The following is a 25,410-nucleotide window of genomic DNA, read 5'->3' on the forward strand; positions in this document are numbered from 1 at the left end:
TCCTTTCCTTGGCAGAAACAGCTACTGCAGGCCAACCCCACACAGCACGCAGCACACAACACAGCACACAACAGAGTATGCCTCCTCACAGCTGTTCAGCTCTTATCCTCGGCAAAGGTTCCTCTTGAGTCCAGAAGTGATCTGGGGTTTAAGGTCTACTACTTATACCCCATTTTGTCTTTGTTCTCTATGTGCAAGGGTCTCTGAGCCCAGTCCAAACCAGTCCTGCCCTCACTGGTCCAGTATGACCACGGGGGGGGGGAGGGGGCAGGGGGACAGCATGGTGCAAAGGAAACAGGCCTTATTCAGGTGTAAGGAAACCTAGTCCCACTACTATAAATGCAGCCGAGCCCCATTCAGCTCAGCACTGTGTCATCCAGGAAGGGCCAGCATACCTCAACTCCCCCAGTGACTGTCTACAGTGAATGTATATCCCCCAGCCCCTGTCACTCTAAAACCAGTCAGTAAATCCACAAACAGGCAGAGGCACACTGAATGGTTAAACAAGAAAATGCCTACTTTCTAAAATTCACTTGAACTGTAAAGGGGTTGCCCTGTGTCCCTCAGAACCTGGGCATTTTTTAAATGAACTACAAATAGTTCTGTCGGGAGGGTCAATTACTTAGCATTCCATAATGAATATGCACTTTCTAAAAGTGGCATTTTTAAACGCACAATTTAAAAACCATCTCTACTAAAATATGGGTTATTAAATTCAAAGTTCAGAGAGCCTAAACTTTATTTATGCATCTTGTCCCAAGGGGAAGTTATACTTGTAAAATGTTACAAAGTATCTCCCGGTCTATCCTACGGGGCAGATAGCCTCTCAATAGTGAAAAACAAAATTGGCAGTATTTCACTATCAGGACATGTCACATCAATCAGTACATGTGTCCTACCTTCCACAGACACTGCACACTGCCCATGGGGGTACCTTGGACCTACCATAGGGGTGCCTTACATGTAAGAAAAGGGAAGGTTGTGGCCTGGCAAGTAGGTGCACTTGCCAGGCCGACATGGCAGTTTAAAACACCGCACAGACACGGCAGTGGCATGTCTGAGATACCTTTTCAGGGCTACTCATGTGGGTTGCACACTTAATACATTTTAAATGGGACTTATCAGTAAATGAAATATGCCAATCACGGGGAACCATTTGTAATAACAATTTACACAGGGAGTACACTTTGACACTGATCAGCAGTGGCAAAGTGCCCAAAGCATCTAAGCCGGAAAAAACAAAATCCAGCAGAGCATCAAAAAAACAGGAGGTAGAGGCAAAAAGTCAAAGAAACCACACCAAAGATGCCAAATCTAACAGTCTAACATTTTCCATGTGTGTTCATTTTAAAATGAGAATCACTTCAATTCAGCTCTTTCAGCAGAGGAAGTGGTGAATTATATAACCACATAGTTTTACTGCTGTGGTGTTAGGGGATGATCATGGCGAACGGCCCCTGATTAATGTACATGGCAGGTTAAAATTACATGTACTTCACCTTAAATGGTGATCGTCTACTGGGTTGCCGCTCGTAGTCGGAGACTCTTTGGGACCTGGAAACCCTGCATGGTGCCTGTGAAACTTTGTTCTGACCACCGTGATAAACCGCCGATTTTGGGGCTGACGCTTGCTGACATTGCCTGGTAGCGGGACTGCGAGGACCAGCAGTCTTTGCGGCGCTCTATCTGCCACACCTGGGGCCTCTTCCCGCCCACCACCTCCCAGTGCTTCATAACGACTTGCGGCCCCCGCTTCGCGGGAGCCGCTCGTAGTCGGAGACTCTTTGGGACCTGGAAACCCTGCGTGGTGCCTGTGAAACTTTGTTCTGACCACCGTGAGAAACCGCCGATTTTGGGGCTGACGCTTGCTGATATTGCCTGGTAGCGGGACTGCGAGGACCAGCAGTCTTTGCGGCGCTCTATCTGCCGCACCTGGGGCCTCTTCCCGCCTACCACCTCCTCCTATTTAGCCACCCCCATAACCGCGCACCGCGGGACGCGCGTGGGTGCGCGCCGGGCGACGCTCCGGCCAAGGGCGGGCCCGTTTAAGCCCGTTTAAGCCCATTCAAGACCGGTCAGGGACGAGACGGGCCACCCCCCTTTCACCCCTAATTTTGGGGTCCTTTTTGTAAGTACCATATTTGCACTATTGTTATACCTGCATTAATATGGCCTCGAAGGAGGGTAGAAGCAAGGCGGACTATGTAAACCTTACTGGAACAATGGACAATTTCATTATAAAGGTCAATTCCGTGATAGACCAGGGGATCACGCTGATGGAGCGACGGGTCTCACAGGACTTAGCAATTGCAAGGAGGTCATCTATGGAGTATATTGCCAACGCACGGACTCCCGAACATCATGGTCAGTGTAGCGGCATTGGTTCATCCATGGTCCCTGAATCCCCTAACACCAATTTTGCGTCTGGCGACCTGGACCACCCCTCTTCCGGGGATCAGTCTACGGTCTCTGAATCATTATTGTTAACTCCTCACAAGCTACCCTCAGTGGCAAGCCCAGTCAAGGTGCACAACACCAGGCAGCTAAGAGAGAGACGCCATGGGGCTATTCATAAATACAACCAAAGGCAGGTTAATGACATTGGTGGAAAGAAAGGAAAGTTGTCCAAAAATGCTGGGGTAACAACCATTGTAAGGGAGCAGGCTGTTGTGACTACTCCGGTAACCATAATCGCACCAGTAGAAGATCCAACACCCCTGAGAACGGCACCCCAGCCTCAGGTTGGGGGAAAGAATCTAGGGGGAAGGGTGGAGATGGAGGATTCCCTTCTTGTTAAAATGGGTGACCTATTTAGACTCCTTCTTTGCCCAATAGAAGATAGATTAATTAAGATTGAACAGCAATTAAGTAAGTTTGAGCTTGACTCACAGGGAATTGTTGATTCTCTCAAGAAGGTAACTACACCTAGGGTTGCTGTACCACTAAATGATACCTGGGGAGGGAATGTCGCCATAGACTCTGCAGACTCGATAGCCCCGACTTTAGCTCTCAGCCTTTAGCTGCTCCCCTACTTAAGGTACCATTAATAGTAGCAGCTAAGAAACCCATCAGTGTAAACCAGCCCATTTGAAAGAGGGAGATGGGGTGCCTATAGTTCAGGCTCCCGGGGGGGTAACTAACATTGATTTACCCCCGGAAGTAAGCCCGTACTTGATAGTTCAGTACAGGAGTCCCTGTACTGAGTAAGCCTGACCAAGAATCTTTTATGGCCTTAAAAAACAAAGTTGTCGATTGGCTAAATAAATATAGACCATTGCCAACGAATATATTGAGCAAAATACTTATGGTACAGAGGGTGTCCTGGGTGGGACATCTGGCCAAGGATATCAGGGGGGATTGTGTCCTTGTTAATTTTAAAGACCCTAGAACAGTGGAGTATATCTGCAATTGGAAACACCACAGTTCTGGAGCTTGCATACGATCTCTCCCACTGTCCTACTTTTATCCCCCAGACTATTTCGCAACTGTAGCAGATGGGTGGACACTAGTACAGCGGAATGGGAGTGGATTGCCCCATGGGGGCTGGCTGGAGTCTTTACCAGCCCCCAGCTAAACCCCTATTCAAAATCGGTTCAGCGGCCTGGAGGCCGTTGATTGACTTCAGGGTTATGAAGGGGTATCCATAAACACCATTTCCCCACCTAGGAGTTCTATTATTAGCCCCTCTGGACCACTCCAGTGCCTAGTTCCTGAATTGTTAACCCCTGTCCCAGTAACTTTGGGAGAAAACTAAGAGATTGGGCGGGGACTCGATTTATCCCAAGGTGACCCGTTTCCTCGCAGTAGCTCTATTGGCAACTTTAAAATTGTTTCATGGAATATAGCGGGTCTACGCAATAAGCTATCTTTACCAGACTGGAATACTTTTATTGAAGAGTATGACCTGTGTCTATTCCAGGAAACATGGAGCCTTGAGCCATTGCATAAGTCTGGTTACTCCTGCTTCCATATACCAGCTATTTCCTCTGGACGTGGACGTCCATCTGGAGGGCTTATGGTCTGGGCCAAGGTTGCGCTCAATTGTAAGATTATACACCACCCTTGTCCAACGTTAGATCTGATGAGATTATCAATTAAGGGCATAAAGGACACCATTACCTTTAACTCTTTAACATCTATGCTAGAGGTACTCAAGGGGGGGCAAAATCTCCAACTATTTCCATCTTGTCTGAAGTGCTTCTCTCTTGCCCTTCTGACTCCTTTACCTTGCCGGCGCCGGCGACCTAAACTGCACATTTGAACCCCTGGCGGCAGATGACATCTTGGGAACCTTTGATGAGGATGCTAGATGGGGCATCCCATCTTTGTCGATTTTGCCGGTGAAGAAATGGTCGCCGGTGGTTATTCAAATAAACGCTCTAACGCTGGAATTTGGGTTAAGAGCTGTCAATGGGCGTACGCCCTCTGATGCTGCAGGAGCGAACACATATAACAGGGTCTCTTGCCCGAGTAGAAGTAGAATTGACTACATATTGGTGGACAAGAGGCAATGGAAATATGTGAATGATATGATTATTATATCCTCTATTGATAGTGATCCTAACCCTCTATCCTTGTCAATGTTAGAACTGTGGGAAAAGAAGGAGCCTTATTCTAGTACCGGACCCAGGATGACAACAAAGGCAGTTATACCATCTAACTGCAAAAGGTTTCTTAAATGGTCAAAAATCATTTTGAATGAACTAAAACTAAGTACTCTAGGGGATATTTTAAGAGATCAGACTCTTAAGCTCTCTGCAGCCTGTACGAACAAGGTAGGGCCCACTGTGGCGGAGTCAATTTATGTTGATACAATTGACTTGATCGGATCTCTCTACCTGGAGGCTCCGTCTTTAAAAAAGCGCTCTACGAGCTGTAAGCCAGCAGAGAAGTGGTTCGACAAGGACTGTAGGAGGAAAAAAAAACAAATTGATACTTGCCATTAAAACCCATAAGACCGTTAAGGTACGTCTGGCAAGGTTACAGTATAGACGAGCTATCTCAGAGGCGAAAAGGGCATGGGAGGAATCACATTGGATTAGCCTAAAGACAGCAAGCCAGTCTAAGAACGGCGAGCTTTTCTGGGCCTTGGTAAGAGGATCCAACGGTTGTGATCAGGACCAAATCCCTAATCACATTACCGATGGGGAGTGGTTTGATCATTTCAGGAGACTCTATGTAGGAGACGAGGGTACGGTGAGATGTGGCCCTTCAAGTTGCCCCAGGGTATCTATTCTGATCCCCTTGGGCCCTTTTGACCCCATAGGGAAAAAAGAGGTGGTGGCCGCTATAAATAAGATTGTACCAGCGAAGGCTCCGGAACAAGATGGTATACCGGGTGACCTGTTTCGAGCTAATGCCGAGCATTGGCCACATATTTTGTATTCCTTATTAATGCTCTGCTGGAAGGATCTCCAGTCCCAGACTCCTGGAAAGGAGCAGAAGTAATCCCTATCTATAAGAAGGGGTCCAGGGGGGACCCTGCCAACTATCGCCCAATAAGTCTTATTGATGCCGGACAGAAGTTGGTTGGCAGGGTCCTCCTGGAGAGGATCCTCTCCTGGGCTGAAGAGAATAACATCATTTCGCAATTCCAGGCAGGCTTCAGGGCATGCACTAGTACCATCGACCAGGCCTTCAGGCTGGCACTTCTGCTTTGGAAGGTGGTAACCATTGGCAAGGGCGGTCTTTATCTTGAATTCATCGATTTAAAGACCACCTTTGACTTGGTCCCCCGAGACCGCCTATGGGCGGTCTTGCAGGAGATGGGGTTCCCTTCTTACATCTTGAACCTCCTGGTCCGTATGCATGATGGCAACTATGTACATATTAGATGGGGTACACAGGAACAAAAAACAGGCAAAATCCCGGTGAACAGAGGTGTCCACCAGGGATGCGTATTGGCTCCAAACCTATTCACGCTATTTGTGAATGGGGTTGTTTCCTTTCTGCTAGAAATCAATGCCGATGCTCCTGTCTTGGCGGGGGGATAAAGTCCCCGCCTTACTTTTTGCGGACGATACACTGTTAGTATCGAAAACCCCCGTAGGACTACAGAAGTTGTTAGATCGGTTTTGCCTTTTCTGTAAAATGAGGGGCTTGGTAATTAATACCTCTAAAACGAAGCTCCTTTATTTTAATCCTAGCAGATCGGTCAAATCTACCCTTGCTCTCGATGGGGTACCACTAGAACGGGTCAAAGTCTTTGATTATTTGGGGATTAGAATCTCCGATAAACTGAAATGGCAGCCACACGTTGATAAAATGGCTTTAAGCCTGAAGCGGGTAGTGGGGGTGATAGGAAGGGAACACCGTGCCTCAACCTCTAGGCCTATCGCCCCTGCCCTGAAGATCTATGCTGCAAAGGCCGTAGGCTGTGCATTATATGGAGCCGAACTTTGGGGCTTCGGTTGTATAGATGTGTTGGTCAAAACAGAAAATACGTTTTTTAGAGAGCTTGTCTCGCTTCCTAGGGGAACCCCAACTAAGCCACTCCTGAGTGATTTGTGTCGTCGCTCAATCAAGGATTTAATCACCTTGCGCCCCCTGCTTTATTGGGCTCGCTTATGGTGCACCCCCGAGCTATCTAGATATGCCGACGGCCTAAGAGAAGTAATGAACCTCCAGGGATCCCACAAGATTGGTTGGTTAGCAAACGCAAAAAAGCTGCTTTTAGCCACTGGCCTCAAAACTGTATGGGAGTCAGGGGTCTCGCTGTCCAAAGCAGAAACAAAAAGAACATTCTGGGCATGGATAGATAACCAGGAGTATAGAGATCCCAATCTAGGTAGGTTAACTGACGAGTTTCGCCAGCACAAGCAAGTGCCTCGTTTGGAGGCCTATCTGGATTTCATTCAGAAACCGAGAGATAGGGCCCTTTTTATCCAGTTTAGAATGGGTACTCTTCCTCTTCATGAACGCACAAGTAAATGGAAGCCTCCCCATCAAACGTCTCCCGATTGCCCATATTGTGCAGGTGTAATTGAAAATATTCCACACCTTTTCTTTGTATGCCCGGCTTATACCAAACCCAGACTGAAGTGGCTAAAACCAGTCTGTCAACAGCTTGAGACTAGGAATCATTATATTGCTCTCAGAATCCTTCAGGCAGATGTAAATACTTCCCTAGTCTGTGGGGTGGCAAAATTCTTAAGCTGGGCGTGGCTGATAAGATTGAAAGCTATATGATAAATTTGTATGACTATCAATTTTAAAAATTCTATCAAAGCTGTTATAGTTTAATACATTTTTATCATTCTACTGTAAAAATTGACTGTCATTGTAATTTTTTTAACTTAACCTTATTTATTATGAAATGTGTTTTAATTGTAAGAATGCTTTTAAGATATTTTATATCGAAATAAAGCTTTGTTGTTGTTGTTGTTGATTGTCTACTGACAGTGTTTAGTACTAGACAAACCTTGTTGGCCTACTTGATCTCCAAGTGGGCCTGTCGTTTTTAATGAGTTGTAGGTTTCTTATGGTGGCTGTACTATAGGAGTCCTATTTAAATGACAAATAGGCGATCCAGATTTCGAGGATGTTATTGGTGTGGGATTTTTTGCATATGCCTTGAAAGCAGGAGTCCATATATTAGCTAAAATATTCTTCAATTGCAGCTCACAACACTGTTCTGATGCATAAGTTAGATATGTTTTTAACCAGGATACGGTGTATTTGATACGATATTGTGCCCATATTTTGTTCACCTGTTGGACAATTGTGCCCTTGATGTGGCAACACATATTGAGCAACGACTGCCAGCCGGGCTGGGCCATGCAGTGTGGTCACTGTACACAGCTAATGTGCAGCCACGTAGAGAGATGACCCATGAAAACTGAATTAGTGTGCCAACTAGAAGGCTCACAAAAGAGACTGCGCTGTACGAGAGCTGAGATTCGCCCAACTACTTTATTCTCTGAAAGCGTATGTAAACATAAGAGACAGATACGTTGCAGAGTAAAAGAGCTATGCCTTTAGAAGAATTATTAATGCCATAGAATTTCCTAAAGTTACTGAGCATATTACCTTAATAATCGTAAAAGAGCTATATATTTTATTTAAAGAATAACGCTGCTTGAGCATTTATTTATCACAAGTGAGACATATGTTGCTAGAACTACACGTTTCATGCCACATCATCCTTCAAGAGAAAGCCTAAAGAAAAGGTACTTGGCGAGTCAGTGAGCTGTCAGGTACTTGGCAAGTCAAAGACTATGGAAGTTCGTGTGCCTAGTGATTGTCTAACTGAGCTTGAGTCACGCAGGACTGGGAGAATCTATCTATCTATCTATCTATCTATCTATCTATCTATCTATCTATCTATCTATCTATCTATCTATCTCTATATTGGAATTTCTTGTTGGAAACACCATGATTCTTCTTTGGTAATCTCAGACAAACCATGTTAAATTGCCCCCTCCCTGTCCCAAAATGAGCAGATGCATTACAGGTTTATTGGGCACCATCAGTGAGGTGAAGCTTCAGTCTCTAAATAGTATCCAGGCATTTAATAGGGACAGCACATGGGCTGCAACATCTTTTATAAATTTAAATGTATACGTATACAAATGTAACTATGATATTTCGACTCAGTTTGCGGTAGAATTATTGTTAAAAAAAAAAGCGAACCTTGTTGGTGTTCGGTCTGTTCACCAACCATTCAGCTGAAACCGTGGGCACTACTGGTGTTTTAAAACGTTCTACTGACTTTTTTTTATCGTAAACCAGTTTAAATGACTTCATTAAAGCATACAATATATTTAATTAAGGAAGTAAATGAACGTTTTTCATTCACAGTGCATCCGCCCGATCATGCTACAGCCTGCTGCCAATGCTGGCCAGCGGAGAGATCTTTGGTATGGCCCAAGACATCAGCATCCATCTGCTCGACAGCAGTGATTGCGAAGACACCCTGCAGGCTCTCGTGCTAGAGGCTGAGGACCTGGCGTTCACTCTTCTGCGGAGCGTCACCATGCACACAGTCTCCGAGGAGACCTTCCTGCGCGCTGACGTCATTATTGTGCTCGATGACGTCCCCCTTCAAGAGAACCAATCGGTTGAAGACAGTGTCAGCCTATTGGCAGACCGATGCAAGGAGTACGGCGACCTGATTGAACGTAATGCCTGCGGGGGAGTGAAAATCGTAGTGGCGGGAGACACCTTTGTGAACCTCAAGGCCCTTCTGATCATGAGCCACGCCCCCTCCTGCCCGAAGCACAATGTGATCGCTGCAGCAACACTGCTCGAATGGGAAGCAAAAGCTCAGTTGGCGAAGAAGCTTAAAGTGAATGCTGCAGGTGAGCACTCTTCAGGTGGAAAGCAGGAGTGTTAACGTGGTAAATTGTAGCTTGGTACAGAATACAAGAAATAGCTTTTGTCACATATTTAGGACTTGTGAAAGCTCCTTTTCATTGTGGACACTGAAGTGCATTCATGGCGTAGACTAGAGGGACCAGGATAGTCAGAAGCTTTGGTGGGCGGGGCCGGTGGCCAAAATATTTGTGGAGTTAGTTTTGTTTCTATTTCAAGAAGCAGCTGGTGATTAGGAAGACGTGAACTATAGGGGAAATTGAAATATGCTATGTGTTGCCATCTAGTGGTGATGCCGTGTTGGCTACATTAGAAGAGAAGTCAGGACAGTTTTATTATTGAAACCAGCAGCAACAGGGCAGGGGCTCCCAAAGTGAGTGGCGCCAGGGGCAAAGAACCACGGGTGCCTTCCCTCCTACCGACAGTGAGTGAGAATATGAACGTTTTAAAGAGAGAATGGCTCTCGTTAAGCAGTGCGAGAGGGGTGATGTGGAAAACAGTGGCTTATTTTTTTCTTGCTTAAATAGCCTTCCTGTAATATAAACCAGCCTGATGACCTCCACGTTATCGCGAGAAAAATAGCTTTTAGACTATGGGAAGCAGCTGAAAATCTACAATTAATTGCATGTGCTCGGACTGTTACGTATGATAAATAATGACCTACTCTTTTATTTGCATATCTGATTTTTAGGTAAGGCCACGGTTTATTGATACTGGCTAAATGTTAACAGACCGTTACCCCCCATATGCGAAGTAACATCTTGAGGGTGCGCAGGGTTCCCTGGGTGGGGCACACACCGAAAACAATCGCGGGAGACTGTGTTTTGGTTAATTTTAAAGATCCCCGCACGGTGGAGTATATTTGCTCGTGGGAGCAGAACAACTTCAACCCTAACCAAGGGACAACGATAGAAGTTAGATCGCCATTGTTCTTTTTTCCACCACCCATTCACCCGGACACAGCAGGAGTATGGTCATACGTGGGGCATGGACAGGGACAGGGTAGGGTGGGTGGATATAGACAGGGGCCACCATACTTAGAGAACTACCTACCATTACACAATAATAATAATAATAATAATCCACATTTGTATAGCGCACAATCACCCGTTAGGGTCTCTAGGCGCTGGGGGGCCGTCGGGAAGATTAAGCAAGCTATTGCCCAGAGTCGCATGGTGCTGGGCTAACCTGCCGCCGGAACCGGGGATCGAACCCTGATCCCCAGATTCCAGCTTCCGTCGCCCTGGCCGCGGCGCCACACCTCTCCCTACATATAGGTTTATTCCGCTGGAAATGGTTGAGTGACTGACTAAGTCTAAAATTTGCATTAAGTCTCCAAAGGGGGGGGGGGGGAGAATGGAGCAATATTCCGTGGCTCCTAAGCAAGACCACCAAATTAATATGGACTCTTACCCCAATGGAATTATTATACTGGAGTCTAATGTCAGCATCAATCCAAGATTTAATCCGACAGATATAGTGAATAGTGACAGAGCTCTAATTTCTTTGACTAGTGAAGGGGGCAATTTGAGAAATGACCCGGGCCCAAGTCTTACAGTAAACAGGGAGCCCATAGGTCGCGAAGGTTTAACCACGAGCCCCACAGGGGAAAACGGGGTCATGGTTTTAGCAGGAAATGACGCATTGGTATTAGGGACCCACAATCTCAAGGAATCAAGACCCACGGTGGCTGACAACGAGTTGCCTATCCTGTCATGGAACATTGCTGGGTTAAGATTAAAAAGGGGGGATACGAACTGGGAGGCTTTTCTTGCAGCACATCATATTATCGCGCTGCAGGACATCATCAGTCATTTATTAAACTTGCAGCACCTTCCACGATGGGGAGACCCAGGGGTGACCTTCTACTGTTATTTAGCCTGAAACTCCAATACAAAGCTGCGTTAGTAGTGACAAGCTCCGTAAATATTTTGGCAGTAAGATTGGAAGGGGACAACCTGCCTACAATCTTAGTGGTAAATTTTTATAATTCTTTTACCAGGGGGGACGAATTAGAGCATTTAAAAGCACTATCAGTCTTTTTGGATGAATATGATGAACACAACAGTATTTTTTATTATTTGTTAGTGCTAGGTGATTTTAATATTCATGTTTGTCCAATGAAATGTTTGCAGAATATGGACTTTGAAAATAACCAATTGGGGAATACTCATTTTCAGCACACGAGGAGTGGGTTGTTTCTGGAAAGTCTTTTATCAATACATCATTTGTTTGTCCCAGTGCAAGGGGAACCTCAGTGCCCTGTCCCAACTTTCAATGGCCAAGGCAATGGGTCTATTATTGATTACATTTTTGTGTCATGTCTTCTGAGGGATAAAACAGATCCTTTAAGAGTCGAGCAGAGAGGTTTTAGTGACCACAATCCGCTCATGCTGACTATCGATATGAGGGCTTTTAAAAGTGAACTGGTCGCATCCAACATCTTAAATTCTAATATAGCCTCTAAATGTCAAGGACGCAGATTAAGGTGGGAGGTGATCACTCCTATTGAATTCCTGGAAAATCTTTACAGGAGCAAAGCTGATGATCTGTTTATATGTCTAGGGGAAAACTCAGACCCAAGGGATATTTTGGATGCTTTTAATCGCATTACAGATCAGGTAGCTGCTGATTTGACTAGGAAAAGTAAAATAAGGCCTAAGAAACTGAAAAATTAGTTTAATCAAGCCTGTAGTGACGTCCACACAGTACTTTTAGAAGCGCTAAAAGAGCCTGGTAAGGATGCGCAGAAGATAGCGGCGGCGAGAAGGGCCTATAAAAAGGCTATTAAACGGATTAAGATTGAGCTTAAGGACATGGCTTGGGAGGAATTGACCAAAGTAAGTGTTCTGAAAAGTAGCACTCAGTTTTGGAACATGATTAATAGTCCCGTGTTTAATGAGACAGAAAATACTAACCAGGACTGTCTCATTCCTCCAGAAAAGTGGGTGGAGCACTATAGCGGTCCCTACGCGGAAATTAATGACTCATCTCCTGCGTCTCAGGTCGAGTTTGTACAGGCAGGAAAGGTCATTTTTAGCATAGAAGAAGTCCTGGAGGCTATTGAGACCACAGCCCATGGGAAAGCGCCAGGCCCGGACGGGGTCCCGGCAGACCTGTATAGAGCAGATCCCCATTATTGGGCAAAGATTTTAACTTCTGTTTTTAATGCAGTCACGATAGTGGGTCCCCCAGTGTCCTGGGGCAAAGCAGTCATCGTCCCAATATTTAAGAAGGGTTCAAGAGAGGATCCGGCGTGTTATCGGCCAATTTCTCTCTTGGACTCGGCTGTCAAGATTATGGGAAAAGCCGTCCTGGCGCGGCTGACTAAATGGTTGGACGAGAAATCAGTTATTTCAGACCTGCAGTATGGGTTCAGGAAGGGAAGAGGTACTGCTGGTCTATGCCTCAACTTACATCTTGTCATAGGGAAGTACACGGTCGCAAAGCAGGGGGACATTCATCTAGCTTTTATGGATTGGTCCACTGCTTTCGACCTTGTAAATCGTCAGAAATTGTGGACTTCCCTGTTTGACACGGGTCTGGACCCTGCTCTGATATCCTTTTTAGCGGTCATCCATAGTGACACTAGTGCAGCTGTCCGCTATAGTGAAAATGGGAACCTGACGGATTCTTGGCCTGTAAAGCGAGGGGTCAGGCAAGGGTGCATTCTTGCACCCTTGCTGTTTACACTCTATATAAATAACTTGGGTGACGTCTTAATTTTATCATGTATGGACATCCCGAGAGTTGGCCAAAAAAAGATTCCTGCATTACTTTATGCGGATGATACTATGCTGATCGCCAGGACGGCAAGGGGACTGCAATCACTTCTAGACTGTTTTAACAATTTTATGGACTCTTTGGATTTGAAAACCAATTTTAAAAAATCACAGGTTATGTCACTAGGTGGTGGGCGGGCGAAAAGGGCACATTTTTTCTGTAAAGGGCAGACTCTCATGAAAGTTCCTACCTTCCCTTACATGGGTATTGTATTTGATGATAAAAGATTGTGGGTAATGCAACGCGCCCTGAAAAACAACACATTGGCAAGGGTGACAGGGGCCCTGCTAGGCTTTGCAAAACGTTTAGGCTGCAAGCCATTACCGGCCATCATGAAAATCTACAATGCCAAATGTTTGCCCATGGTGTTATATGGGAGTGAGGTGTGAGGCTATACTGACTCAAGTGAGATCCAAAGGTCAGAAAATGTCTTTTTCAGAAAAGTTTTATCGTTACCACAATCTGCAGCAACTTTTAATGTGCACGAAGACCTGGTTATATTTCTGATCAAATAGCTGTAGCGCCGATACTAGGGTGGCTAAGAATTTGGGCGCAGGAAGCCCCGAATTTAAATCAATTAATTATCCAGGATTGTTTGACCCTAGACAAGGCCTTGTCTATACCATGGATCCATTATATTAAAACCCAAATGGACATAATGGGTAGCCTTGATCTATTTACAAATCCCAGGGCCTTAAGCAAAACCGCAATAAAGAATGTAAAACATCAATTTTTAAACAGATTGATGGCCCAGAGGGAAGAGGAGGAATTGGCGAAACCATCTGTTAGAAATTTTGTTATGTAAAGCACGGGGAAAGAGATTCAACCATATTTAACATTTATGAGCAAGCCTTTCCATCTGTTTGTCTTGCTAAGGTTTAAACATAACATGTTACCATGGTTGTTGTCTTTCCCCAGGGGCTTCGCCATAAGTGGGACTTTGGGCCCGTGTCCATGTGATAATAAATCGGAGCAAAACGTTCTTCATATGATCCTCTTCTGTAAGTTTTATAAATTACAGCGAAAGAAATTTATCCTGCCGCTGTTAGGCTGTAATTTTGAGCAGGCAAGGCCAGCGTTGGCCTACTTACAAATGCTTGCGTCCGCCGAGGTATGCTATGGAGTGGCAAGCTATATTATAGGGGCTGTGAGATGTCGTAAGAAAATACTGCTACCATAACCATCTTTTTTTGCCCCTTTTTCGCCCTAGCCCGCAGTATAGTAGAAAGTGTTTACCAGTGACGTTTACTAGATGATTTTTGGAATTTTTATGGAATTGAGTAACAAATGTTTTATATTGTATATGTCTTTGTTAATTGTTAAGCACTTTTTATATTGTAAACAGTTGTGTTAATTGTGATATGAATTCTGATAATCTATGATGAAATACTGTATGTGCTTTGATGGTTTTAAAATTTTTAACCGAATAAAGCAAACTTTGAAATTGGTGCAGGAATTGCACTGGTAGCATAAAAGTCAAAAGGGGATGCCATGTTTTTGGGTATCCATGTTGTAAGGCAACATGGCATCCCCGTTTGACAATTTCTGCACCAATAAAATGTGGCCTGATGGGCTGTAGGCCAAGGTGCGGAAAGAACAGGCCAAAGTAAACTCTGTAGCATGTTTAAAAGCCTATTTTCCACAATAGCTAAGCCCTCTGTCCATACTGTATTGTATTGCAACATTTATATAGGGGCTCATCACCCAATGCAAGGTGCCAACGTGCATATTCGGATAGGTGGCAGACTGCACTGTGGGAGAGTGCATGGTTAGGCTAGCGTTGCGCTTACTGTGAAACTATGTGGGAAGTGTTTTGGTGCCATGCGTGATTGACCAATGAGGTGTGGAACATAGCACCTAGAAGTGACATAAACAAGGTAATGTAAGAGAAAGATGTGCAAGTTAGCAAGTATTTAGCTTTTATAATTTACTTGGGAGGTCCCATGTTGATGGGGTGCCTTATATTTTCGTTCCATATCCATTTCCTTTGCTGAGTGCAGCAGTTTAGTTAACCACTCTATTAGTCTTGTGAGTTGGGGCGGGTAGTAATGACATAAGGTTGAGTTTACTTTACAGCCATTCCCTGGGTCTAAATAATTAGGGATGTCTCAAGTTGATTAAGGCCTGTTAATTTTGATTCTGAGTATTTAGTTAAGATGGACTGATATAGGATTTATGTGTTATAGCAGATCGCAAAAGCAGTTCCATCTGCACCGACTGTTTATCTGAACCACCAGGATGTATCCATTTGATTTAGTCTGTACTGAATTCCAAAGGTTGTAATAAGTAATCTCCAGTAGCAAAGAATGCTTCAAATTTAGTGCTTTGTTGTTTGGCGTGCACCAAATTCAGTTGGCCCGCAGAGGGTTCTAAGGTGACTATCCAGGACATTTGGACATTCTCAGACAGAGTATGCTGTATTGATAGTGAATAATTTCATGTAGTGATCCTGGGGCTTTGGTCCCTCTTTTCCAGTATAATTGTTAGAAATGGGGTTTCTGGTTGGCTAGGGTATGCACCTGAGCCAGGCAGAACCCACCACTCGAGTCAGGGCAATGGAGTTACACACACAAGATAACCCCTGTTCACCCCCTTGGTAGATTGACAGAGCAGTCAGGCTTATCCCAGAGGCACTCTGTAAAGCTTTTGCGCAACACACTTTTACAAACCAGTGACACACTAGACACTCCACAAAAAGAGACTCCACACAAGGTTATATAAAAATATCCTTTGTATTGTACAGACAACATTTTAGACCATAACCACATAAATCACTTGGCGCTTGTCATGATGTCAAAGAGATCATAAACATCACCTTGCCAACCATGCAATTGTCATAACATTACAAGTTCATGCAATCCAGTAAATACGTGGAGGTTGCACACGTTCTAAAAATAACATGATTGCTGCGCATATAATGTACACTCTGAAATAATACTCATTATCCTTTCATGGTAAGGCATAAAACGACCTCTACCTGGGAACCTGAAATGAAGCATGCAAGGGAACATAAACCTGAATTGACCACTACAATATGCAACACTACTTCACTGCATACAATGCCGGTTAGGGAATAAAACGATACCCACACATCAACATTAGGGCATGAAATGCAGTAGAAGCCAATGACAGTGCATAAAATGCTGCAGGTAGTGAATAAGTCCTACAACTCCTCACATGTCACAGAAACAACACTGGCCACAGCACCGTTTGAGCCTCTATTACATGTTGTATGGTACATGAAACCCAAAATGTAGTGCCTAGGAGCACCTGCGCACCTACAACCGTTAATATGATCATTCCTGACGTGTACTGGTTGGGAATACCCCTCGCACCCCTCCAGGCAACCTCTCCAGAGGTTTCACCTCAATATTCAGGACAAATGGCCCCTGTGCCCCGCACACCAAGTAAGGGGCTTGGGGCAAAACACACACACTGTCTACTCCAACACAGAGCAGGATAATGTCGGGCGGTTGAAGGTATCCCACCACCTCGCTAAAAAAACGAGTGCTGTTGCAGCTTGTCCGGAGCCCTCTAGGGCAGCGGGGACTTTTGTACGAAATGCCCACCACGACGACTTCACCTTCCACAATCTTGGTGAAAAGCCGCTGGGAGTACAGCCCACACGGGCGGGCCGTTCAAGTACCAGACACAGGGACTCTGCTGCGGGGAGTGCAGGAAGCACTCTGAGCCCGCTCTGGTCAGGAGAGCCTCTCTGGCACAGCTCAGAGTGAGGCCCCCCGGCAGAACACCACCACTTTGCTGGTAGCCCTCCTTTAGCTCTTCGAGGCAGGAGACACAAGGATGCCGGCTCAATGCTGCGGAGCGCGATTCAGCAGTCCTTTACGGCTGGTGTAGCAGCGAGATTCCTGCTTCCGGCTTCAGGAAACCAGGTGGGCCGCACTCCCCTTTGGTAGGTTGCCAGGCAACTTCCACATGCACCTCACAGAAGTCACGAGCAGGGATGGTGCTTCTTCCTTCTCAGCTCTCTCCTCCCGTCCCTCCAAAACTACTTGGGCAGTGCACGCTGCACGAGCTGCTAGAGGGAGACAAAAGCGCCCTTCACGTGCTGTGAAAAATGAAAGGAAAGCATCCTTCATGCGCTTTAAGAATAAGCAGGAAAGCACCCGTCATGCACTGATTATCCTGCAGAACAGGGCAGGTCACTCAGCCCTGGGAGACCACTGGGGGTCCAGGGACAGGGGAACAGGCTGCAGACCAGCACACAAGTCAGTGCAAAGTGGTAGTACCTTCAGCAGCCCAGCAATCAGCAGCAGATCAACTAGGCAAAGCAAGTAGTCCAAATAGTGATCCTTCCTGGCAGTAGAACAGTTCTGTTAGATCTAGGGGTCTCTAGTTGGCAATGGTATTCACCTTTGTCCAAATAGGGACCCTTACTTCTAAGGCAGGATAAGGGGATTACACTCCTTAATAACCCCTGCTCACCCCCTTGATAGCTTGGCACGAGCAGACAGGCTTATCTCAGAGGCAGTGTGTTAAGCATTTGTGAATATACACAGTAATACAGTGATAACACTACAGATGGACACAACAACGGTTTTTATAAAAAAAATAAGTATTCTTTATATAGACTTAAACACAAGACCACAAACGACAAAAATCCACAATACTATACTTAAGATTACTTAAAAGATGATTAAAGTCTCTTAGTTCAAGTTTTTGGTAAATGCGACAAAGTTCTCAACAAAGATCCTGGATGCGCACCGCAAAGTGAACAAAAGGTTTGCAAAAGGGGAGATGCGTCGTTTCCGTGACCCGGGGGAACGGTTGCGTCCTTCCTCAATGCTTGCGCAAAGTAGGGGACTCGTCGTGAGCCTTACCGGTGGGGAGGTGATGCATAGATTCTCGGCTTGCGGGCCCGTTGCGATGCGCAAAATGGCGCCTTGATGCGATGCGATGATCTGGTTGCAATCCGAGAAGATGGCGCCCTTGATGCGGCGATGCGATGACAGAACGCCCTGGCAGCCTTGCGACGACTCTGTACTTTGGAGCTGTGACAGGCCCTGTGACGCGCTTCTCCAGTGATGCGATGGTTACTCACACGATGGCGTCACGCTTCTCCGGTGATGCGACGGCAGACCTTTTCGATGAACACACGCTTCCAGGGATATGCGACGAAGGCTCGCTTCTCCGGTGTTGCGATGATTTCAGCTGCGGCGGCGACACGCTTCTTCTTGATGCGTCGCGCTTCCAGCTCCTAGCGGCACACAAGTGTCTGGAGTCAGAATTCCCAGTAATGAAATTCAGGAGGGAGCTGGAGTTGAAGTCTTTTGTCCATGAGACTTCAGCAGGAGGCAAGCACAATTCAAGCCCTTGGAGAATATTCTGTAGATGAAAGTCCTTTACAAAGTTCCTTCTCCATTCCCTTGGCAATGAAGCAACCACTGCAGGCCAACCCACCAAACAACGCACTGGCAGAGGGGCAGTCCAAACTCCGGCAGCTTCCTTGGTTCTTCTCCTTGGCAGAAAGGTTTCTTGTTCCAGAAGTGATCTAATTTCTTGGGACCAGGGTCCCAATATTTATGCCCCAAAATCCTTTGTCCTCTGAAAGCAGAGAGGCATCTGCCTAGTTCAAACGAGTTCCTGAGCACTTTGTTGACATGACTCTCTTCTTCCTTTCACTATGCAGGGCAGAGACATCAGCTGCCCCACAGGAGGTGGAGCCAGCACAGGGGAGGGAAGATACAGCTCTGGAGCACTCTGTTGACATGATTCCTCCTCTCCTTTCACAGTGCAGGGTAGAGACATCAGCCAAGCCACAGGGGGTGAGGCCAGTATTGTAGAGGGAAGGCCCAGCCCTATCCAGGTCCCAGGTGCAACTCCTCCCTCCCATCTAGATGCAGATCTCTCTATTCACCACTGGGCTGCCCCAGCCTGTCTCCTGGAATTCCCCAGCCATGTCACACACAAACCCAGACAATGAATACTCAACCCAGCAGAGGCAAGCTCAAATGGTTAGGGAAGCAAATACCTGCTTTCTAAAAGTGGTATTTGCATCTTAAATGCCATGTCACTGCAGCAGTACACTGTACGCAGTGGCTCTGCACTGGCAACGGTCTGAGACAGGTTTGAAAGGCTACTTCGGTGGTGGTGAAAGCAGCGCTGCAGGCCCACTAGTAGCATTTAATTTACAGGCCCTAGGTATATGGGATACCACTTTACAAGTGACTTACAGGTAAATTAAATATGCCAAAGAGCTGTGGACCAATCTTTCTAAGTTTACAAGAGAGAGCACATGCACGTTAGCACTGATTAACAGTGGTAAAGTGCCCAGAGTCATAAAACCAACAAAAACAGGTCAGAAAAAAATACTGGAGGAAGGCAAAATGTTTGGGGATAACCCTGCAAAAAGGGGCTGTTCCAACAGTAATCTATAGTGATCACGCCTGCTATTTTGGTGTTAACTTCTGAACATCTTGTTGGAATAGATCTTATCTAGGGAACATATACGTTTTCACTTTCTTCATGAATTTTTAGATGACCATGTTTATTTCCTGTTTTGGCTGCCAAAGAGTTCCAGAATTTCGCCATGTGAGCTGGGAAAGAGGGTCCTCCTATGGACTTTTTCTTTTATTCAGGAGCAACAAGATGAGGTGCTAATCTTGACTGTGGTGTCCCGTTTTGAGACTATTTTTGGAACTTCAGTTGTAGGTGGACAGGCATTTACTTTGCCATTGCTGTGTGGAAGTGCAAAGTGCGTTAATTTGGTACTGACTTACTGTAGCTAACTGGTGTAGTGCTTGAAGAACTGGATAAGTGTGCTCTCTTGGGTTGGGGTGAAGTAATCTTGCTGGGATGCTTTGGCTCCTTTGTTGTTTTTGTTACAAGATGCATGCATCTCGTAACACGTTGCAATCCGTTGATGTGTTCTTGGTATTATGAAAATGGCCTGTAGTATCTGACTGTACTCTAGGGAAGATAGGATTAATTTTGTAGAAGGTGCATTTCATAATTTCAGTAACATGTTTATTTAAGTCAGCGGTGTAGCTGTAACATGTACAGTTTAAAAATCAAGTCTGGTAGGGGGGCAAGGGAAAGTTTAAACAGGGGGAGTGGAGATGGCTTGTGGGACACTGCAATGCTTGGTGTAGAAAACCGAGGTGAAATGGTTTATTGTGGTTATGCTTAGTCTGTCTACGACATAGGAGAAGGCCCATTTCAATGTATTTCCTCGTATTCTGATGTTTTTTAGTCTCTTTAGGAGTGTTCTATGGTGAATAGTGTCCAATGCTGTGAATAGATGCATAAGTAATGATACAGCAGCTCCATTTTTGTCCATTGTCAGCTTCCGGTAATTGCAGGTGGTTCCCAGTTCTCTCTGCCTGCCTCCTTTTTTGGTTGACCTCTGTCTGAGTAGATTGTTTCTCTCCGAAAAAGTGGAGAGCTGAGAAAAACGCTTTCTCTACCAGTTTTAGGAAAACAGCCTGTTGGCGGTCACCATTTAGTTGCCAGGGTTTGAAGGATCATGATTCTTTTTGTTTTCGGAGTACTCACTCAAATAGTTCTTCAGTTCAAATGTGGGAAAAACGCTTTGTCCAGAGAATTGTTTAAAAAATATCTCTTGCCATGGATCTGGCCCATGATGTACAAAAAATGTTTTCAAATATTTTTGCTGAAGCAGAGTCTATTGGGGATCAAGTTGTATTGGGTGCTTCGTTGAGGCCATTTAGTTTAGGGGCCGATAGCTGTTTGAAGGTTCTGAATAGTTTGCTCTGCTGGTTACGTCCTTTGTATTTTGTGCAATTGTTATATTGTTCATGAGGTTGTCTTCTAGTTAATTTAGTAATATTTATTGAAGATATAATAACAGATATCTTGTGAGGATTGTGTAGTGTAGGTGTTGTATTCTAGGTAGCAGGATTCCGTAAGATTCTTGTGTAGCTAGTTCCCAGGGGTGCATTATGCACTGGCTGTTGATATCTACTAATGAATCTTCTTTTCACTCTGATTGCCATTTCATGGTCCCCATATGTGACTAAGAAAATTCCTGTTACCTTGGCAAGTCTTTGGAAGCTGAATATAACATCCAAGTTGTATCCTGCTGCATATGTTGGTCTCTTAACAAGCTGATGGAAATTGAGTGCCTCGAAGTTTCATATGATGAACTTTTATCTGGATGGCCAAAGCTAATGCTTATAGCTTCAAGCATCCATACGTTTTAAGATGGTCTCCCACAAAGTGCCAGTGTATGCATCCTTAAAAGTCATTTAGTTTGGAGGTTGTCTGTTAATCAGCAAGATTGAAAGCGAGCAAGTATGGCCATTGTAGTACCCCGAGTACCAAAAGGCGTAGGTGCACAAAGTGTAGAAGGAAGACACTACAGACAGGATTCACAGTGCTGTTCATTGCACAGGCTGGTGCTGCCTGTATTCATTTTATACAAGTATGATTTGGGTATGAAACACCTATTTCCATGAATTTGACTTACGGAAGGCATAGAAAATTCAACTTTGCAGTATTGTGTTATTTTATTAAAACTGTAACTCATTAGTAAATCTTGTTTGTTAGTAAATATGCCACAAAGATAATTTCTAAACATTTTGTTAATTTCTGCCTCAAATTTTGTGCTTCCAGAATGGACCTCACAGGTTCAAGGCCCTAATTGACTATAATTAATTTTCTCCAATTCAGAGAAGAGTGTGAATGGCACACATCAAGGACATACAAGAGAACAAAAGGGCTATTGGGGGGCGGCTGCCTACTGTAAGATTCTTGGCAGGAAAATAGGTTGAGATTAATTTCAAGAACATCCACTTTCACTTAACTCAGCAACAGGTGAGGACCGGTGAGAGACGCCGTGTGTGTATGTAAAGGCAGAGCAACTATGCTTATGCTACATCAGGGCTATAGTTTGAGTTTATGTTTGATGCTGGCTTTCTCATTGTCAGATGGCCTCCAGTCACCTAGGAGGTCTCCTCGGCCAAGAACCACTCAAGGTAGGTTTTCCACTACTGAGGAGAGGGAAACTCATTATAATGAGGTAGCCCCTAGAAAGGGATTGTTATGTTGTAAATTTACACTAAGTAGATTGAACTGATTGCGGGCTCTTTCTTTAATAGGGTTATGTCGCATCACCAATCACTAGTCAAAGACTCCCATGAGAAAAGCTCCCACACCAGATACTTCAGACGAGAAGGAGAGATCTGCTGCTCTCTGGCTGGGAAAAGAATTATGCTTTCGGTCCTCCTGTCCATTCTGCCAAACTTTGAAAGTGCTTCCCTCAGGTCATAATCTTGAACCAGTATATGTAAATGGGGGAGAAGGAGGTATACAAAACTAGATCGTCCTCCTAAGACGTATCATGAAAAGCTGAGCCCAAGATGTTGGGTTCTGAGACCTAGCTTGTGACAAGGCTCACGGCCAATGTGGTCAGGTGCAGCCCAAAAAGGAAAAGAAATTTCTTTCTTGATTCCTGTGTTGTTTTTCTGTGTGAATTCACGCCACAGATCACCACAAGTTTTTTCCTTTCTCAGCACAATCACTGGAATCTGCGAGTTTGCACGCACCAATATGGAGCAAACAATCATTCATATTTTACATACAGCATGAAGGAAGTTGTGTACCCCGACTCTGATGAGAGAGGGGATTTGTAACTCTAATGTTGTTCTTTATTATGTTACAGATACACTGCGAAGAATAGAAATCGTAGGTATTTTCACGCATGCTTTTATTAGTAGCAGCGTCCATCTATCCTTTAAATATTGTTTTTTCCTATTTAGGATTATAACAGGAGTGGCATACACAGGGCTGGTCCCTGTGTGGTCCTGAAGAAAAGCTAGGGGATGCTTGAAACATATCTACCAAAACACTGATTCCATCTCCATTATAGGCTGACATACAGTGTTCTACCCCATTTTTAAACCATACCAACCTAGGAGCAAGAATAAAATTGTTTAGGCCCACTAGCACGGTATTTTTAAATCACCCACACCCACTCCACCACACTTTGCACCACACATAGTCCTTCACAAATAAAAGTGCTCCTACGTAGTTCGCAAGTCGTAGCACGCCCCAGTTCGTAGAGAACTGGGATGGCCCCAATGATGAAGCATGTCACCGTGGGGCAACCCCGGTGAGTGAGGGGACTCAAGAAAGAAATTTCTCTTTCTTTTTGTGCTGTACCTGACCACATTGGCCTTGAGCCTTGTCACAAGCTAGGTCTCAGAACCCAACATCTTGGGCTCAGCTTTTCATAATCTTGAACCTCCATGCATATAAAGGAAAAAAGGGCATCTTTTCCGAAGAACCAGCTCCACATTTGGATTAGACTTTAACTGTAGACTGGGTATAATGAGTGGTAGGCCCTATCACTCATGCTTATCTGCCCTAGTTTTCTAAAAGCTGACTCGAGCTGTCTGGGAGCTGTAAGGGTGGCCAGGAGAAAGATGTACAGCTTCCTGAGGAGATCAGTCTTCGGAGATGTTTCAACATCTGAATTACAAGGACAAGGTATCTAGGATACCCTAAATGGGCACAGCCTAGGTAGGCAGATTTCTTCATTCATGTTGCATGGAGCTTTTTGGGGTATAGCAACAAAAAGGAAATACACTGTTCCCCAAAAGGAAGTGATAAACGGAGTAATCAAGCGGAGAAAGCAGCAAGAAGGGGAAATTCCCCTTTCGGAACTGAAACCCTCCCACACCCAGCAAGCTAGATGTCATGCTTCATCATATGGGTTTTGCTCCTCGTTAGACTGGCGCTGCAATGTCTAACGGGCACCCATAGAGGGGCTCTTTATCGGAGATCTTTTGTTCCTGCCAGTTGGTGCATGTGGGTATAAGGGCTTCAGGGGAAGTGTAGACGTGTGTGAAAGTGGAGAAGGTACCCAGCCCCATAAAGCCATATTTGTCCAATGAAGAAAAGGAAAACAGGTGAAGGAGGAAAGGTAAGTTTGGTGATTAGAGCATTTCATCAGCTAAGATGTTCAAGATTGTTCTGCTCTCAGATTTTGGTGCCAAAACCCAAGGCTTCGGTGTGAACTCCAATCCAAAATATGCAGTAATGCTAGAGTAAATTTAAGTTCCAGAAAATAAGATAACTCCCTGATTACATTGAGACAGAGAATTCTCTTTTTGAAAAGTGGTCAGGATTATGGTTAGTGTAAAGTTTAGCATGTCCGTTAATTACTGAGTGCGAAAAAGTACCCACCTCCAGCTATGTGTCCAAGTACTTATCAGTATGTCAATACTCTTGATATTTATTTATGGGTGGGAAATGCTAGGAAAATACCAGGACCTGCTGATTTTGTGGCTAAAGCACCAAAATGTACATGTTATGCCCAATATTGAAGAGCTTAACCCACTATAGAAGAACATTTTTGCCCCCATTAAATTCTGCACCTCGGGGTATTAACATTTAACATTTTCAATAACTATTGCATCCGGGGCAATCATTATTAGGGCTGCTGTGTGAATGTGTCAGCAGGAGAGGCAGTAAGCTGGTTCCGGCAGTGAAATGACCTTGGTGACTACTGATTCCAAGTTGGTCTTAATTGGAGCTTTTGGGGTTAAAGAATGAGGGTGATATTGTAAACCCAGATTTCGCTTATCCAACCTCATGGAGCCATCGCTTGAGCACAATGTCATGCCTTGCTCCACTGGAGAACTTGGACTTCCACTAAACTAAGGCCAAAGGTAAAACCACTAGACTTTATCTAAAAATCACTGTCAGTCGAAAAAGACTCCTTGGATCTAGTCACCCACACCCCAAAGAGTATTACATTGCAATTGTTTTTTTTTTTACATTTGCAACAATTGATAACACTCTGATGTTTATCATTTTTGCTGTTGTTTCACTTAATTTTGTAATAAATTGGTTTGGGAATTTTGCTGTTTGATTTCTTGACTTAAATATGGTTTAGGTGCTACTTAGATACCCTACTCACATATTTCTATGTGACAAGATTATTGTGTAAGCCACAGCTTCCAGGGGTTAGCCTAGCGTTTTTCATTGAAACGTTCTCTCTACTTCTTAGGAACAGGGATGCATAACTTTGTGGAACCTCATTCTCTGATCTTACCAAAATTTAATAACCCAGATTCTCACCATAGAAAACACTTGCACTTTCATCTTTGAGAGTGCTTAGTTGCTCCTGCCACTGTAACTGCCCGGGCTGGGTAAAAGGCATTGGGAGCCTGAGCATGTTCCCCACTAGGCTGTGTGTTGCAGCCTGGTGGGGAGCGTGCAAAGTGCACATCACTGTTTGGCCAGCCCAAGATGGCTGGCCAAACAGTCATGAACACTTAAGTGCCCATCACTCCTCTCCTTGCTGGCTGACAGCCAAGCCCTGCCCCG

The 25,410-nt window shown here is 44.9% G+C and overlaps 1 protein-coding gene across 2 annotated transcripts in view; it reads left to right on the plus strand.

The window, feature by feature from the left end:
• Window positions 1-25,410, plus strand: part of MDH1B (malate dehydrogenase 1B) — a 277,259-nt gene that overhangs the window by 104,104 nt on the left and 147,745 nt on the right. For both annotated transcript variants that reach the window (XM_078680298.1, XM_078680299.1), the window contains one exon: window positions 8,800-9,299. In XM_078680298.1, coding sequence (XP_078536424.1) covers window positions 8,800-9,299 — 500 coding nt within the window. The remainder of the gene's footprint in view (window positions 1-8,799; window positions 9,300-25,410) is intronic.

The sequence above is a fragment of the Lissotriton helveticus genome, chromosome 3_1, assembly GCF_964261635.1.
Source record: "Lissotriton helveticus chromosome 3_1, aLisHel1.1, whole genome shotgun sequence".
NCBI lineage: Eukaryota > Metazoa > Chordata > Amphibia > Caudata > Salamandridae > Lissotriton > Lissotriton helveticus.